At 52.8% G+C, this 18,445-nt stretch overlaps 3 protein-coding genes across 3 annotated transcripts; 2 read left to right on the top strand and 1 right to left on the bottom strand.

Moving 5' to 3' along the window:
* The first annotated feature begins 2,258 nt into the window (after positions 1–2,258).
* On the top strand, positions 2,259–11,780 carry B0J16DRAFT_26200 (uncharacterized protein). Its single transcript, XM_046123290.1, has 7 exons — positions 2,259–2,907; positions 3,202–4,477; positions 4,766–4,810; positions 4,998–7,492; positions 7,592–10,441; positions 11,075–11,415; positions 11,595–11,780. The coding sequence occupies exons 1-7, from the start codon at positions 2,746–2,748 to the stop codon at positions 11,617–11,619; spliced, it is 7,194 nt and encodes a 2,397-aa protein (XP_045989327.1). The 5' UTR covers positions 2,259–2,745; the 3' UTR covers positions 11,620–11,780.
* Positions 11,781–16,472: 4,692 nt separating this feature from the next.
* On the top strand, positions 16,473–17,324 carry B0J16DRAFT_26074 (TATA element modulatory factor 1 TATA binding-domain-containing protein). Its single transcript, XM_046123256.1, has one exon. It carries the CDS (start codon positions 16,592–16,594, stop codon positions 17,132–17,134), a length of 543 nt encoding a protein of 180 aa, XP_045989326.1. The 5' UTR covers positions 16,473–16,591; the 3' UTR covers positions 17,135–17,324.
* Positions 17,226–18,183, bottom strand: B0J16DRAFT_391419 (ankyrin repeat-containing domain protein; the record flags this gene model as incomplete). Its single annotated transcript, XM_046131934.1, has 4 exons — positions 17,226–17,461; positions 17,521–17,752; positions 17,876–17,995; positions 18,055–18,183. Coding segments are annotated over 4 exons (615 nt in total), but the record flags the coding sequence as incomplete, so codon positions are not given.
* Between the last annotated feature and the right edge of the window lie 262 nt (positions 18,184–18,445).

Raw genomic sequence — 18,445 nt, 5'->3', positions numbered from 1 at the left:
GGCATCACATCGGCAGAGTCTGAAAATGATACCTCGATGTCGTCTTATGGGTTCGTTCGTTCAAGTTGTCTTAGACCTCGAGAATTATCTCGTGCTTATTCCCCGGCAGTATCTGCATGTATCAAAACCCGGCAACAAGAGAAGAGTTGACTGCCTCTGGGAGATGAAAGTGTGTGTGCTTGCCAAATAGCGTAGAAAATACCTCAACTCAAGGCTTGACAGCGACCATCGGACTAGGTATCGAATACACGCAGCTTCCATCATAGAAGGTAAAATGGCTTGACGACCTCTATCCAACTCTAGCTCCTTCGGGCCATCTCATACCCGCTCCCCCCAAATGTCATTAGACAGAATCTGGTGATCTCTGTTCAATTAAGCGTTAGTAGTCGTCGTGGGAACCAGATATCACAACAAGTCACAGTCCCGGCTGAGATAGAACATGGAAACCTAGAAGACGCGGGGCACGGGAACGGGAACGGGAACGGATCGTTTACAAGGGCAGTCTTGCAAGCTGAGAGAGAACTTGCCTTACCCTCCCGTAGTGCTGCAGTACGGTACTCTGTGTATGTACATTGCTCTTCTGCATGTGTTGGTCCCATCCTTCGTGATGGCATGGCATGTAGAGAAAGCTGGAGTTGTCCTAGTGAGACATATCGTGTGCCCTTCGCCCTCGTCTCTGAGCTTGTAGGCGATGAGAAGATGCCACACCATGTCTCAGAGTCGAGGTTGATAATGTATATTGCCCCCCTCGTCATGTACAAAGATCGAATGATCGGACCATTTCCTATCCAAACACAAGTGCAATGGAAAGGGTCGATGCTGTATAATTTTCTCTTTGTACGACGACCCGTGAGTCAATCAATGTTCATGTCTCCTGTTGCGATAGGTATCATATGCAAGAATTGGGCGCGCATAACGGGTGGCTTTAGGCATTGCAACCCTTCCTCTGCTTTCATTAGTGGAATGCGCATGTGAGATTCAGGGTGGCTGGGCTCGATGCTTCATTGGGCTTCACCAACACGTACCTCAAAGGGATCTAACCCAAGCACGCGTTGACGCTGCGGCCTGACCTTGCAGACGTGCATCAGTATCAACGGACTCTTGCGTGGTTGGTCAAGTTAAACCGGATCGAGTGGATCGGACGTGCATGTGCAACGACACGACATACTGATGGTGTTTACTTGAGTATCAATCGGTGGAGGTTTTCAGGCGTTGACGACATGGAAAAGTGACCTGGGACAAAGTCGAGACTTGGCTTGGGTTTCTCCTCAGTACTGTACCAAGTGGCACGGGTTCTGAAGGGAGCCGTGAGAGGGTGTGTAGGACTGTAGAGAGGGTACACTTTTGGTATGGATCTTGTGGTCTGGTGATGGTGATGGTGATATATATGGATGCGCTATTGGTTTGTGGAATATTCCAGGTACAGTCCAGCATCCAAGTCTGTAAGCAAATACGTACAAACCTCAGAGATATCAAGAGATACAAACCATTGAATATATCGAATAGACTATGCGTGACTCTATGCATCTCATCCTGCCTAAGCACAAAGATAGATTTACTTTTAAAGTCCTTACAGTAGTGCCTCTCCTACCGTATGGTAGATCCCACGTTTCTGGCTTGTGTCTAGTGGTGGCGGCGGTATGGATGGCGACTAGTCTAGTTTATTGCGCACTTCAGCGAGCAACAACTAATAAACCCAAAGGGCACGTTCCCCTGCATTGATAAAGTGTAGCGTATCTCTTCCCGCTGTAAGTACTGGACAGTAGAACCTCCCGCGTTTGCCCGTTAATTGGGCCGCTCAATCGACTCACCTCGCCTCAAGGTACCTATTATCCAAGGACTGTACAATATCTGAGCAATTCGCCCTGCCTGACGATCTAAAGGAAACAAATCTAGCGTCATTGGCTACCCAGTTTGGCCATTTTGTCTTGGCCTGAAGTGCCCAAACCAAAAGCCCAGGTTAGTATGGGGAGAGAGAGAAACAGTACATGTCCGACCTTCCCTTCCAAGTGCCATACCCAGGTACCTTTCTGCAAATCATTCGCCTGCTCTCCTCGTCACCGTGAATTCTCTCTTCCCCTCCCGTCCCTTTCTTTCCACTTTACATCAAATCGAATCGAATCTGTCTGGATATTTGACCTTGCCCAGCGTGGCTTTTTTGGGTCGTATATTTTGAGTTGAAGCTTATTTGTTTATTGACCAGCTCAAGGTCAAGGTCAACCAAGACCCGACGACGATCCGACGACTGGGGGTGGTTGGTGAAAAAGTGACAGGAACAGGACAGGACAGGACAATCAGTCGGTCGCCCAGGGTTTCGATCAATTACCCCGGGAGTTGGTTATCCTTCGTCCGTCTACGCTCCCTTAACATTACCACGTCTCAATCCTTCATCTTTCAACAAAAACGACTTTTTTTTCTTTGGTTCTCTACTAGCGCGTCATACCGTCTCTTTCCCCAACGACACCGACAATAACCTCGATCCTCATAAACGACGTCGCATTCGATACCCTTGAATCAAACAGGACCAAGACCCCTCATCTTTCGCGCTCAATATTGATCCGGTTACGACTTACACGAAATACTTCATCACGCTACCGATCTCCAGTTAGCTTCAGCATTGTTTGTTACTTTGGCGCCCTGGCTCATTTGTTGATACCTTGTCGCCTTTCGCCTTCGCTTGTCTTTAACTCACAGCTTCCATGTGTGTGACGTCGCTCCGTCTTTGCACGAGCTCCGTTCTTCACAATGGCCGCGGCCTATGTTCTGGCGTCCACAGACTGTTGGACAAGAAGCGCGAATGGCTTGTCAACCACAAGGTGCCCGTTGAATGCGCCGGTTGAGTATTCTCTACAATGCCGATTGAGTCTTGTTGCCCATGCATGGGTTGTACAAACATCACAACAACATGTATGTTATGCTATCATCCATCAGCTGTTTGAATTCAAATTTACACATCATTGTTGTTTTTTTACCTTTTGCTTTTCTTCTGCTTTTCTTCCTTTCATATTTCCCAGCAAAAAGCTTAGCAGTTTTAATGGGTGGCGTTTAACGGCCGGTCCCTCGATCGGCGGCGGCCCCAGCTTTGAGGGGGAACCCGCCGCCACCCATTCCTGTCAAGCGATCTTGCTCCGGAATTGTAACACGTTTGAAAGTCTGTCTAGGTATCAACCTGTCTTGTCTAACGTCATTCGTTTTGATTAGGTTTCTTCCTCACCATCACATCGCAAAGTGGCCGTGAGGCCGCTAATTATTCCAGACCACTCTCCACGATGGTATAGGCGCTTGCCTAAACCTTGCGACGCCCCTATTCCCACAGATACCACAATGCCCATCAACGGCACCGGCCGCAATGCCAACAGGCGCCTTCCATCATGGCTCACCTCATCTCCTTTACCACCTTCGGATTCGCAGAAAGAACGTCGCCGACCAAACGATGACCTAATTAGCGACCCTGCCTCCGACACCCTCATCGACTTCAATTCGAACCAAGGCTTCTACGAAGCGGCGAAGAAGCCCAAGAAGGCCAAGGCTCCCGTCGCTCCACCACCGCCGCCGCCGCCCCCTGCTGCACCCCCAGCAGATGATGGGCAGAAGGACGATAACACTGGAGGCGACGGAGGAGCAAGCGGAGGCAGTGCTGCGGGCGGCGCTGGGGATGGCAATGGCAATGGCAATGGCGGAGGAGGCGCACCACCGAGACCACCTACGACTTTCGACAATATCAGCCTTGGGGGAAGCAAGCTAGATCTTGGCCTCAGTCCTCCTGAGGGTAAGAGCATATCTAGTTGGGGTGCGAAACTGGGGTTTGGAGGTGGTGGATGGGGCTGGGGAGGAGGGGCGAAGAACGAGCCAGCACCAGCACCAGCACCGCCGCCACCGCCAGAACCAAAGGCCGAAGAAAACCCTTGGGACAAGTCGAAAGACCAGCCAGGTGGTTTAGGGATGAAAGACGACGACGATGCTTGGGGATTCGGAACCAAGAAGGAAAAGAAACAATCGACACTTTGGGGGGCCGAGCCCGACGAGGGACCAAAAGATGGCGACGACCCTTGGGGTTGGGGTGGCCAGAAGAAAAAGGGGAAGCCAGGTGGTATCTTGGAAGAACTTGCCCTCGATCCCGAACCTGCACCTCCACCCGGCAGCAAGAAGGATATATGGGATACTTGGGGTATATCCAAGAAGGATCGGGCTAAGAAGAAAGGGATCATGGAGGAAGTCGCTTTGGCAGCTGCACCCGACCCCCCGTCAATGGATGACCAATGGGGTGGCTGGTCTGGCAAGCAGGACAATCCGCCACAGAGTTCCCTTTGGGGCGCACAAGACCCGATACCGGCAGCTCCTGACCCTCCATCATTCGAAGACAAGGACGGCGATGACTTTTGGAGTACTTTCGGCTCAGGGAAGCCAAAACCCGCCGAGGAGAATCCACCGGGATGGGGTTCGTGGGGAGTTGGTAAGACAGGTGAGGATGGTACATGTGAGTCAAATTTCTATAAAGCTCATCAAGTCCCAGAGCCGCCCAAGATAGAAGACGACGGTTGGGATCTGTGGGGAACAGGTAAGAAGAAGAAGAAAGCTGGCGACTTGATTCAATTAGAAGATGAGATTCCTCCTCCAGCCCCGGATCCCGTCGAGGCTGTTGGCACCGACGACTTCCTCGATTCTTGGGGTTCTGGCAAAAGACCCAAGAAACCGGCCGCCGATCCGTTCGATTTTAAAACTTCGGGCGCCCATGATCCTAACAATGCTTTTTGGGGTTCAATAGACAACCAGAAGCCTAGCGCACACGACTTTCTCATTGACACTACCGGTAAGATAACTCATGGCAATGTGGAGGGAGATATCGGAAAAGGGTCTCGATGTTCAGGATGACAGCTGGGGATTGGTTTCATCATTCATGATGAACAGATTTACCAGCCGTTTGATACCTTGACTGACAATCTACCTCCAATGCCAATGTCTTTTCCACTGGAACCTACTAAAACCCCGATGATCAGATCCGGAGCAAGCTGCCAGAGAAGCCGAGGAACAAGCTGCTCGTGAAGCGGAGGACGCCGAGGCCGCACGCGAAGATGAAGAGATTGCGAGCCTTATGGATAAGAAGGCGAAAAGAGGAGGAAGGCTTCTTAAGTCGGATCGTGAGCGACTTACTTTACTTGAAGGCAACGCTGCCAGGAGAGCTGAAGCCAGAGCAGCCCGCGAAGCTGAAGCGGCAGCGGCAGCCGAGGCCGCGCAAGCAGCAGCAGATGCTCAAGCAGCGGCCGATGCTGAAGCTGCTGCTCTGCAAGCTGCACAAGACGCCGAGGCAGCCAAAGAGAACGAAGAGATTGAGCAACTCTTGGCAAAAAAGCAGAAACGAGGTGGAAAGCTGCTTAGAAAAGACCAAGAGCGCCTTACTATTCTCGAAGGAAATGCTTCTCGAAGAGCTGAAGCTCAAGCCGCTCGTGAGGCTGAAGCCGCTGCTGCTGCTGCTGCTGCTGCCACCGCTGAAGTTGATATAATTGAAGAAATACCTCTCGACGACCCACCTCCAGAAGCTCCAGAGGAAGACGCTGCGGCCCAAGCAGCTGCGGAGGCTGAAGCAGCATTTGCCGCTGGAGTTGCGCAGGAAGAGGCGGAGATGGAGAGTCTGAAGTCAAAGAAGGTCAAGAAAGGCAAGCTACTGAAGAAGGAGCAAGAACGACTCAACATTCTCATTGATAACGCGACAAAGAGAGCGGAGGACGCAATAGCCAAAGAGGCAGAGGAGCAAGCAGCTAAGGACGCTGCTGATGCTGCTGCCGCCGCTGCCGCTGAAGCTGCCGAGGCTGAAGCTGCAGCCCAAGCCGTCGCTGAAGCCGAGGCCACAGCTCAAGCTGCAGCAGACGCTGAGGCTGCAGAAGCAGCCAAGGAAGAGGAAGAAATGGTTGCTTTAAAAGCCAAGAAGGCCAAAAAGGTAAAGCTTACCAAGGCTGAAACTACTCGCCTGGTGACCTTGGTCGGAAATTCAGTCAAACGAGCTCAGGCAAAATCTGCCAAAGAGGCTGAGGAAGCTGCCGCCGCGCAAGCAGCTAAGGAAGCCGAAGAGTCTGCAGCTCGTGAAGCCGAGGAGAAAGCTGCCCGTGAAGCTGAAGACGCAGCTGCCCGTGAGGCAGAGGCGGCACTTGCTGCTGAGGAAGACAAGGAGCTTGCTGCCTTAGATGCTTTGAAAAAGAAGCGAGGCGGCAACCTTATCAAGAAGAAGGACGTAGAACGCTACAACGTCCTTACCTTGAGAGCCAATGAACGAGCAGCCAAAAAAGCCGAAGTCGCTGCTGCTGACGCCGCCCCGACAGAAGCAACTCCCGAAGTTCTAGACGAACCAACTGAACCGGTCCCTGAGCCAGTCCCTGAAGCTCCACCAGCGGATGCCGATCCAGAACCCGTCGTACCAGAGCCAGCGTCAGGGCCCGATGCCGCCATTGTCGCAGAGGAAGAGGCGGAGCTAGCTAGTCTGGAGGCAAAGAAGGCGAAAAAGGGCAAGCTTGGCAAGAAGGATACAGATCGATATAACCTTCTTAACGAAAACGCTGCCCAGCGACGGGCTGCTAAAGAAGCCGAAGAGACAGCTGCGCGGGAGGCTGCTGAAGCTGCCGCAGCAGAAGAGGCGGCAGCAGCAGAAACTGCTGGAGCTGATGCTGTAACAGCAAGCGAAGCTGAGGCTATCCTTATTGCAGATGAAGAGGCAGAGCTAGCGATGCTTGTCGTTAAGAAAGCTAAGAAAGGGAAGCTTGTAAAGAAGGATCTGGAACGGTTTGATATCCTAACAGAGAATGCCGCGCAACGACAGGCTTCTAAAGACGCTGAGGAGGCTGCCGCTGCCGCCGCCGCCGAAGCTGAGGCACAGGCCGAGAAAGATGCGGAAGAAGCTGCTGCAGCAGAGGCTGCCGAAGCCGAGGCTACAGCAGCCCGTGAAGCTGAGGCTGCTGCCATTGCTGAGGAGGAAGCTGAATTAAGTGCACTAGCAGCTAAGAAAGCTAAGAAGGGCAAACTTATCAAGAAGGATGCTGAACGCTTTGCAATCTTAACCGAGAATGCAGATAGGAGAGCCCAGGAAGCAGCGATGGCTGCTGAACAGCCTGACGACTCAGCGCCACCAGCCGAAGTGGACGTCGAGGAGCCTGCCCCAGAACCACCAGTTGAGGAGGAACTTATCGAAATTGATGATCCTGATGCAAATGCAGCCAATGAAGCGGAAGCTGCTGCCATTGCTGAAGAGGAAGCTGAAATGGCTGCTTTGGTCGCTAAGAAGGAGAGGAAAGGCAAGCTCGGAAAGAAGGATACTGACCGCTTCAATCTTCTTATTGCCAACGCAGCCAGCCGGGCAGACAAAGCAGCTGAGGAGGAAGCAGCTGCTGCTGCTGCCGCCGCCGCTGCTGCTGAAGAAGAAGCGGCTGCTGCTGAGGCCGCCGCTATAGAAGAGGCCGCCGCTCGAGAGGCCGCAGAAGCTGCAGAAGCAGAGGCTGCAGTTATTGCCGAAGAGGAAGCTGAGTTAGCTGCTTTAACCGCCAAAAAGAACAAGAAAGGCAAGCTTGGCAAGAAGGATAACGATAGATTCGCGATCCTTACCGAGAACGCAACCCAAAGGGCCGAAAAAGCTGCTGAAGCTGCTGCAGCGGAAGTCGAACCTGAACCTGAACCTGAACCCGAGCCTGAACCTGAGCTTGAGCCTGAGCCTGAGCCTGAACCCGAGGAGGTCCCTCCTGAAGTTGAGGATCCCCCAATTGATGACTTCGATGATGCCGCTGCTTCTGAAGCTGGCGATGAAGAAGCTGCCATTGCTGCTGAGGCCGCCGCCATTGCTGCTACTATCGCTGCTGAAGAGGAAGAAGAGCTAGAAGCTTTGATTGCAAAGAAAAACAAGAAGGGCAAGCTAGGCAGAAAGGACAGTGATCGACTTGCTGTCCTTACTGAAAATGCTGCCCAAAGAGCTGAAAAGGCTGCCCAAGAAGAAGCTGCTGCCTTGGCTGAGCCCGAAATTGTTGATGACGCCCTGCTAGACATCGAAGAACCAGCGCCCGAAGACGCCCCAGAAGAATCACCAGAGGAGGAAGTCGCTCCTGAAGAAGATGATGCTGCTGCCGCTGAGGCTGCCGCATTGATCGCCGCCGAAGAACAGGAGTTAGCCGACTTGGACGCAAAGAAGGCCAGAAAAGGCAAACTTGGCAGAAAGGATACCGACCGATATAATATCCTGACCGAGAATGCTGTTAACCGGGCCGAGGAACGGGTCGCTAGAGAAGCCGAAGAGACTGCTGCCGCAGAGGCCGCTGCTGCTGCCGAAGCTGAAGAGATAGCTGCAAGGGAGGCTGCTGAAGCTGAAGCGGCTGCAATAGCTGAGGAAGCTGAGAAGGAAGCTGCTGAGGCTGAAGCTAAAGCGGCAATTGCCCAGGAAGAAGAAGAGCTAGCAGCACTTGAAGCTAAAAAGGAGCGGAAGGGCAAATTGGGACGCAAGGATACCGATCGACTCAACGCTTTGATGGACAATAAGGCTGCTAGAGACGCCCAGGCTGAAGAGGAACAAGCTGCTAAAGAAGCCGAAGACCAAGCTGCTCAAGAAGCTGAAGATGCCGCTGCAGCGGAGGCTGCCGCCGCCGTAGAGGCTGAAGAGACTGCTGCAAAGGAAGCTGCTGAAGCTGAGGCTGCCGCTATTGCTGCCGCTATTGCTGCCGAAGAAGACGCCGAATTGGCTGATTTAACTGCTAAGAAAACAAGGAAAGGCAAATTGGGACGCAAGGATACAGAACGATTCGACCAACTGATGATGAATGCTACACGACGAGCCGAAGAACAAGCTGCTCGCGAGGCAGAGGCTGCCGCCGAAGAACTCCCTGCCGAAGACGAGCCTGCCCCGGAAGATCCCGAAGAACCAGTTCCAGATGCCATAGAACCTGTCGAGGCACCCATCGAAGAACCTTCTGAAGCGCAGGCTCCCGATCCTGATGATGAAGCCGCTGCTGAGGCTGCTGCTATAGCTGCTGAAGAAGAGGCTGAACTTGCATCTCTTGAAGCAAAGAAGGCTCGCAAAGGAAGGCTAGGCAATAAGGATACCCAACGATTCAACTTCTTAACCGAGAATATTACAAGGCGCGCTGAAGAGCAAGCTGCCAAAGAAGCTGCTGCAGCCGAAGCCGTGGTTGATGAGGTCGTAGCTGAGGATATACCAGAGGACGTTCCTGAAGATGATGAGGCTGCTGTACAGGCGGCCGCTGAGGCTGAAGCTGAAGCCGCCGCTATCGCCGCAGAAGAAGAAGCTGAGCTGTCTGCACTTGTTGCTAAGAAGGCTAGGAAGGGCAAGCTTGGTAGAAAGGATACCGAACGATTTGATATTCTTACTGAGAATGCGGCCAGGCGTGCGGATGAGCAGGCTGCTAAGGATGCTCAGGCGGCTGAAGCTGAGGCTGAGGTTGAAGAGCCAGTTCTCGAACCCATTGAGGATGCTGCTGAACCCGAGCCTGAGGAGGAGCCCGAAGATGAGGATGTTGCTGCGAAGGAGGCCGCCGAGGCAGAGGCCCAAGCTATCGCCGCAGAAGAAGAAGCAGAACTCGCGGCCCTGAACAAGAAAAAGGCAAAGAAGGGCAGGCTAGGCCGTTCAGATACCGAGCGTTTCAATATTCTTACAGACAATGCTGCAAAGCGTGCTGAGGCCCAGGCAGCCAAGGAAGCTGAAGAGGCTGCAGAGGAAGCTGCAGAGGAAGCTCAGCCAGCTGAAGAGGAGGAGGAGGATGATTTTGTCGATGCCGAAGATGGCGAGGATGACTTGATTGAGGAGCCTGAACCTGAAGCTGAGGAAGCTGCTGCACCTGAGGAAGAAGATGCTGCCGCCGCCGCCGAGGCCGAGGCTCAAGCTGCAGCTATCGCAGAAGAAGAAGCTGAGTTGGCTTCGTTGACTAGGAAGAAGATCAAGAAGGGAAAGTTAGGCCGCACAGATACGCAAAGGTTCCAGATCTTGACAGATAATGCTGCTAGACGTGCTGAGGAGGCGGCAGCCCGAGAAGCAGATGAGGCTGCCGCAGCTGAAGCTGAGTTAGAAGCTGAACCTGAACCTGAGCCAGACAATGAGCCCGAGCCAGAAGCTGACCAAGAGCCTGACGATGGTGCCATAGACGAAGTCGATGAAGCCGAAGCAGCTGTGATTGCTGAAGAGGAGGCAGAGCTTGCAGCATTAACTAAGAAGAAGATCAAGAAGGGAAAGTTGGGTCGCACAGATACGCAAAGACTCCAGGTCTTGACAGATAATGCTACTAGACGCGAAGAGGAGCGATCTGCTAGAGAAGCTGCGGCGGCGGCAGCAGCAGCAGAGGCTGAAGCAGAGGCTGAAGCAGCAGAAGGCGATGCTGAAGCTGAAGTTGCCGAAGACGCCGACGAACCTGCGGACGGGGAAGAGGAGGAGGAAGAGGAAGAAGAGGATGACATTGTTGAGGTAGAGGACGATGAAATGGCGGCCCGAGAAGCTGAAGAAGCTGCCATCGCTGAGGCAGAAGAGGAAGAGTTGGAATCCTTGAAAGCCAAGCGAGCAAGAAAAGGAAGACTTGGTAGGAAGGATACAGAACGCCTCGCGGTCTTGGAAGAAAATGCGATCCGACGCGCCGAAGAACGCGCTGCCAAGGAAGCCTCTGCTGCAGCCGAACCAGAAGAATCTCCTGAAGGCGATGAACCTGACGATGGGGAAGAAGTTGCAGAGGAAGAAGAGCAGGATGAGGAAGATGCAGCTGCCGCCGCGGAAGAAGAAGCTGCAGCTCGGGAGGCAGAGGAAGAAGCTGCAAGAGAAGCAGAGGAAGCAGCCATCGCCGAAGCAGAGGAAGACGAGCTTGAGTCACTTAAAGCCAAGAAGGCTAGAAAAGGCAGGCTAGGCAGAAAGGACACAGAGCGATTCCACATGTTGGAAGAGAACGCAGCTCGTCGCGCTGAGGAACGTGCCGCTAAGGAAGCTGCTGTCGCCGCTGCCATTGATGAAGCAGAAGCAGAAGAAGCACCTGAAAATGAGGAGGAAGAAGAGGAGCAGGAGGAAGAAGAAGAAGAGGAGGAGGAGGAGGAAGAAGAAGAAGAGGAGGAGGAAGAGGAAGAGGAGGAAGACGATAATGGTGCTGATGACGCTGCTGTTGATGAGGAGGCGGCGGCAGCCCGGGAGGCTGAAGAGGCAGCAGCTCGAGAGGCCGAAGAAGCCGCAGCTCGAGAGGCCGAGGCAGCAGCTATTGCTGAGGCTGAAGAAGCAGAGCTCGATTCTCTTAAGTTCAAGAAGTCAAGAAAGGGTCGGCTGGGCAGGAAGGATACGGACCGACTTAGATTCCTCGAGGAGAACGCAGCTAAGAGGGCCGAAGAACTTGCTGAGAAGGAGGCGGCTGCTGCAGCAGAAGCCAAGGCTGAGGAGGCACCCGAAGACGAAGACGAAGACGAAGACGAAGAGGAGGAGGAGGAAGAAGAAGAGGAAGAAGATGCGGCGGTTGAAGCTGACCCCCTTGAGGAGGAACCTGCCGAAGTCGCAAATAAGGACATCGCTGATGAGTCTGACGAAGAAGAGGCTGAGGCTGTTCCCGAGGAAGCGCCCGAAGAAGCTAAACCTGAAGTGCCTGCAGACGACGAGATTGTCGAAGTTGTTGACCTATCACCGAAGAGAGAAAGAAGGAGCAGAAAGGGAAAATCCCGACGCGATGCTCCTCCACCGCCACCAGTCCCAGATCCTCCATTGACACCTCCACCTGAGCCGAAGCACTCTCGAAGACCAAAGCTTGGCCGCGAAGGGACCTCGTGGGGTAAATGGGGCGCGGCACCACGCGAAGAACGAGATGAGTATTCTCAGGAGAAGTCGGGCAGGCACAGAAGGCGAGAGGAGAAAACATCATCCAAAGGGTCGACATCCGACAAAGTCGAGAAACCCTCTTCTAGGACGGCTGCTCTATTTGGCAAAACGCCACTTGCACGTTCAGCTTCTACTCGTGAGAAGAGAGATGGTCTTAGCAGCAAGCGCCGACATTCTGAGGCTGCTCGCGGGATTGTTTCGCCGCCCCCTGAAGAGATGCTCATGCAGGAGGACCCAAGCAGTCGCCGCAAATCTCGTAAACCGCGCTCCCGCGAGGACGAAGACGTCATGATGTCTGGTGCTGCACCTGTACCAGATAGATATGAGCGCCGCCACTCTCACAAGACACGTTCGCGTGACGACGACGATGTTGTTATGGTTGACCCAGACCTCGCAAACGATAGACGCGAGCGCCGCCGGTCTCACAAACCACGATCTCGCGAGGACGAAGACATGGCCATGCCGGATGATACGGCTATGCCTGGCCCACGCGATCGTCGTCGACGAGACAGAAGATCTCGAGACGATGAACCCGTTATGGTTGAACCTGATGTTCCTGCTGACCAGCCTCTGCCGCGAGGCTCGAAGAAGGGCTTCGCTGGCCTTTTCAGTGGCTTGAGAACGCCCAAGAACGAACGTCCTGACCCTCTCCGACGTCGCAGTACTTATGCCACAACTGACGATGAAGCCCTGCGCACTGCGCGAATGGACGGCGATGCAGTAGTTGTCGATGCCGACCGTGAAGCAAGACGAGCTGCACGCAAAGCCAAACGTGCCGATCCTGAAGAAGAAGCGCGCAGGGCCAAGGATGAGGCGCGTCGCGAGCGACGTCGACAGCGTGAGAAGGGGGCGGATGCCCCAAGACAAGATCAAGATGCCCGCAGGGCCGAACGTCGTGCTGCTCGACAGCGCGGTGATGAGGAAAGACGAGCCCAAGAAGAGCAGCAAGCAGAGGAGGAATTGCAGCGAGCACAAGAAGCCAAGGAGGCCCAGCGAGCAGAGCGTAGGCGCTTGCGTAGAGAACAAGAGGTGGCAGCTGCCGCGGAGCAAGAAGAACAAGAAGCCCGCCGAGCTGCTAAACGCGATCGTCGACGACCTCGACAGGTCGATGTATCCGACGACGAGCATGAACGTCGCCGTCGTCGTGAAGCGAGACGGGCTGCTCGAGCTGCTGAAGAAGGAGCCGAGGGTCATCACCGAAGGCCACGGCATGAAGAGCCACAGCAGCCAGCTTGGCCACATCTCGGAACCTCATCCTGGGTTCAGGAACATGTGGATGCACCACCCCCACCAGAGATTCCTCAAGCTGGCGATGTCAACGGAGGACAAACTGAGGACGATGAGATGGCACGACGTGAAGCTCGACGAGCTCAACATAGATCCAAGTATTCCGACGAGACGCCTGACGAGGCCGAGGAAAGGCGAAAGCGACGAGCAAGACGGGAGGAACGAGAGCGAGGTGGTCGTCACCGAGACAGACGATCAGAAGGTAGTGATGAGCGACACCATACCCGCCGGGCGTCGAACTTTGCGGAAAATGCAGCAGCTCCTCGCACGAGCTGGTGGAAGAAGATCAAGGGATGAAGGAACGAACATTGCATGAGAGTCATTTTGAGCGAGCGTGTTTCTAACTGTTTATTTGCTTGGTTCGATATCACAACCACGTTATATACGAAATATGACACCAACATGGTCGGTGTTTGGGTTTGGCGTGACTTTACTAACTAACGGTACATCGGAATGGAGTATCGAGGATATCCCAGAATTGGATATTGCATTGCATCTGGACGTATGTACTCGGTTCGGTTTATGTATGCTTGATTGATTGGTTGTCTATGATTTTATCTGGTAGCCCAGGAGGGCTGTTGTATGACATGTATACCCGAGAAACTGAGGAGGGAAATTAAGAAGATGTGTAGTATTTTATCATTTTAGTAGTAGTTAGACTGTATGTATTGACGTGTTGCAACAATATTTGCTATGGATATAAACATGTTGAGTCTGATGGGTGAGGACATAAAACTTACTGTAATGACATCCAGCAGTGTGACATTGATGCTACGTTCCCCATCCAATTCCCGTTTGACATCTAACGTTGGCGACTTACACCAAATCTAAATAAAGTGTGATGCCTCCAATTGTGATTGATGTTTCGAGCATCCACTAAGAATTGGTTCTTTATGTCAAAAACTTGACAAATATCCCACTGCCTACTTACCTATCCAAAGTCTCAGCCAAAAATATCCAAGGTAGTTGGTATTCATTTAAATTGTAACATCCTCCCTCGACTCGACGTCGAGCTGGTCCATCACTCCACTCTCTCTCACCTACCACCCGCTAGCATTTTACTTGGGTACCCAGTACATGCCACTTCTCGCTGACGACACCTCAACCTGTTAACATCCGTGCTCAATTACAGCTACAGCTACATACATACGACCCAACCATCACAACCGACTCAAGATACTGCGCTCCCTTCGCTCCGACATACACGCGATCGACCAATCGATGAGGTGACCATTAGCGGATACGTCAGTCAGTTGACGAACGATAAGCTGCAGCCCTACGACTTGGCCATTGTTACCATGAGTGCGCCAGGTAAAGGGTCACGATGGGGAGCTTTCCTCTCCTCGGCCTTTGAAGGCGTCGAGAATCGCCTCGACAACTTACTTGACGAAGAACAGCAGGCCGCACAGCCACCCCAACCATATGAACAGCAGCAGGGAATGAAGGCAGCGCCGCCTGCCCCGTCGCCGAGTCCCAAGTCTACCACCTCTGGTGCGTCGCTACTCTTTGCTTTCTGTCTCAGTCGTCAAAATTGACTGTCGCATGCTGACTCTGGCAATAATTACAGCTGCGGCCCCAAAGCCAAACCGGGCCAATGACCGACTTCAAGCCAGGCTGGCCAAAGCGATGGCTTCGCGAACTTCACAATCCTCCCCACGTAGCTCCATTGACACCGCTCGCGGATCCGTAGACAAGGAACGACCTGCCAGTGCCGAGCCTTCTGTATCAAGACAAAGCACGGATACGCTAGATTCGAAACCTGCAGAACAAGAAAGCCCAGCTGCCGAGCCGACCCCCGTCCATGAATCGCCCTCTACTTCCGCAGAACCCCAATCAATAGACTCCAAAGAAACCAAAGATACGGACGAGGGCGGGCAGGACTCCAAAGATGTACCGACGCCCATTATAATAGAGCCACAGTCAGACGTCGAGTCTCAAGATGTTCCACCGCAAGAAACCGAAAGCACTGCTGAAACTCAGCCCAAGTCTCTAGACCAAGGATCTGATGGTGATAAAGCTGTGGAGACACCACAAGCTACGCCTTCGCCCGACCTACCGGCGCAAAAAGAACAAGAGTCAAGTTCAGTTGACAAGACCCGCTCGGAAGAGATCCAGGAATATATCGAGCAGATCGACACTTTGCAAGCCAAGCTACAGTATCTATCCAAGAATGCTGCCGACGCAGCTAAGCAGGCTGCGAACTCGGCTGCTGCAGGTAGTGCAGAGCGCAAGCTGGCCGAGAAGGACGAAAAGATTGCCCTTCTAATGGAGGAGGGACAAAAGCTTTCTACCTCGGAGCAAAAGTTCCGAACAGCAGTTCGCAAGCTGCGTTCGCAGATCGCCGAAAACGAGAAGCAGGCCAATGAACTTAAAAAGGATAAGGAGAGAGCCGTAGCAGAAGCAGAAACCCTGCGCGATCGTATCAACAGCAAGCAAGAACAAGATAAGAGGAATGAGGAGATTCGCAAGGCAAGTGCCACATTACAGAAAGAGATTGATGGACTCAAAAAAGACAAGACGGCCAGTCTTGAAGCCTACCGCCGGTTGGAGCAGGAGTCTAAAACAAAGGTCGAACAAGCACAGGCTGCTCACACTGAGGCTTTGAACAAGGCAATAGATGTTGAAAAGAAGCGTCAGAAGGAACTCGAAAGTAGTATTGCCACCTTGCGTTCCGAAAAGGAGGCACTGGTCGAGAAGTTGCGCCTCACTGAAATTGAGTGGCAAGAGAAGCTAGACCGGGCAGTAGAGCGCGGTCGAAATGTCGAGGAAGAACTGAAGCTAGAGCTCCGATCGGCCGAGGGTAAGCTCGAGGCCATGCGAGTGGCGGCGGAGGAGGCTTCTGCGGGATCTGGGGGCGATATCAAGTTGATACGACATATCGAAACCCTTCAATCGCAGTATGCCTCAGCTAGTGAGAATTGGCAAGGTATCGAAACGTCCCTCCTGACAAAAGCGGCCAACCTTGAGAAGGAAAGAGATGAAGCGCAACGGCGAGAGTCAGAAATGCGGAAGAAGGCTCGCGACTCGGTAAGTTCCAATTCAACTGTCATATAAAAGAATCATGTCACTGACAACCAGTAGGCCAGCCGATGCAAGCGTCTCGAGGATGAACTCCAAGATGTTAGCCCAGCCCTTGCAACCGCTCGCCAGGAGCTTGAGGCATGCCGTGAGGAACTTGCTACTCTGAGGACCCAGCACAAGAGCGCCGAGACAGCACTCGAACAGGCCCGTAGTGATCTCGAGAAGCATCAGCGGGCTGCTTGTAGAGAGGTGTCGGCGGAGGCTGAGCGAAGACAGTGGGCAGATGATGTTGCGATAAGTACGCCAAAGTCTCAAAGCAGACCTGACTCTCCGTTGCTTTCCGTCGCCCGGACGTTCAGTTCTGACCTTATTGGTCTGCCCGTACCAGGCAGGCAGCCACGTCGGGTACCTACTCCTGGAAGTCAAACTGATAGTGCAGGCGAGGGATTCTTCTTCGGCCGCCGAATGTCCAGCCAGCCTCCCCGGCCAAGTGCTTTGTCTACAACTGGACCCATGATGCCTCCGCCACCTCCCTTCTCGCCCTTTGAGCCACCGAGCGAGTCACCGCGTGCGGCATCGCCTCCACCAGACCGTGACGACCTCGAGGACGGTGACCCTTCCTCTCCTCGAAACATGGCACAGGACATGATTTCAGTATCGACGGTTGGTGCTGGTCCTTCAGTGCAGCTTGTTGAGAGGATGAGTGCAGCAATCCGACGGTTGGAGGCCGAGAAGGTAGCTGCCAAGGAAGAGATGGCTCGTGTGTGCAGCCAGCGAGACGAGGCACGATCTGATATTGTAAACCTCATGACAGAATTGGAAACACAGAAGGGTGCCGCCACACGGGTGACAGAGTTGGAAACGGAGGTGGAAAATATCAACTCCCGTTATCAGACTACTTTGGAGATGTTGGGCGAAAAGAGCGAGCTCGTGGAGGAGCTGAAGGCTGATGTTCAGGATGTCAAGGATATGTATCGCGAGCTGGTAGAGCGGACAGTGATGAAATAAGAAAAGGGGGGAGTTTTTTCGGTTTCTCTTCCACGGTCTAGACCTGGAGAAGGTTGTAATATCTTTCTTGTTCTTCATTTCCTAGCATTCATTTCTAGCTAACCCGACAACTCGATACCCTCGCGCTCGGCACCCTGCAAGATATATCGGCGTACCTGTTAAGAGAGTTAGATGAGAGTTTCATGGTGTATTGTCAAAAGAGAGAGCCAGGAATATCTTGTCTTTTACATACTTCTCTGTCAGGGGCAAGATCCAGAGCCAGCTCATCTGCGCTATTTTTGAGAGTATGGTCTGCGCCTTCTTTTAGAAGGGCAACGGCAGTATCTCCTGGAGAACTGGTGAGCAATGGCTTTACACTATGGGCAGTTGTGGAAGTTTCAACTAACCATGGCCCTCTGCAATTGCATGGTGAAGGGGTGTATAACCCTCGTTGTCGGTAGGGTTTAGTGGACTCCTGTTTTTTAAAAGTATATTCACCATTGGTACAGAGCCGATTGCGGCTGCGCGGTGAAGAGGATACTGGCCCCTGCGATCACGAATTCGGGTAGATGCGCCGTTGTCTATGAGAACACGGGCGATGTCGAGGTTGTTCTTGGAGGCAACAAAGTGAAGGGCAGTCTGTATATTTCAGACTGGGTTAGACCTTTGGTTCGAGAATCTAGAATAGAGGTTATAGATGGGAGCTTTACCTGGCCAGCAGAATCTGCGAGGTACAGTTAGTTAGACCATCATAGACGAAACAGATATCAGAATCCTACTCTTGAGGTTTACATCGGCATCTTTGGAGATGATGAGTCTCAGAACAGCCTCGCCATCTGGAACGCTGGCTGATATCATGAGAGGAGACCATCCACTCTCGTCCTGTAAATGTGAACCCTTTATTCTGCCAACTGAGGAGAAGATGTAGCAATACGACTTACCTGAATATCAGCATCAAAACTGCGTTGACTGGCTAGCAACTGAACTATCTCCAAGCTGTTGGAAGATGCCGCCCAGTGAATAGGGTAACGACCATCATCATCCTTTCGCTGTGATAGTTTTGGATCTGACTATCGAACAAATGAGCAGCGTGTCTTGCTATACGATATTCGAATACTGACCTTGAGCAATGCTTCAGCTGTAGGCACTGTAGTCGTCTGTTAGTGATGGTGATCCTAGTCATGTAATTGAGCACCAGCTCACCTCGCCCCTCGCGAGCAGCTGTATGAAGGGGAAACTTGTCTTCGTTCTCCATTTTGATGTCTTGGTGTGAAAAAGTTCAAAAATGTATTGACTATGCGCCGACGACAGAACTTCACCTTAAGTGCTTGG

The sequence above is a fragment of the Fusarium flagelliforme genome (genome assembly GCF_020744385.1).
Source record: "Fusarium flagelliforme strain FIESC 12 MPI-CAGE-AA-0113 chromosome Unknown B0J16scaffold_1, whole genome shotgun sequence".
Taxonomy (NCBI): Eukaryota; Fungi; Ascomycota; class Sordariomycetes; order Hypocreales; family Nectriaceae; genus Fusarium; species Fusarium flagelliforme.
The sequence above is the reverse complement of the archived record's forward strand: the minus strand, read 5'-3'. Positions and strand labels throughout refer to the sequence as shown.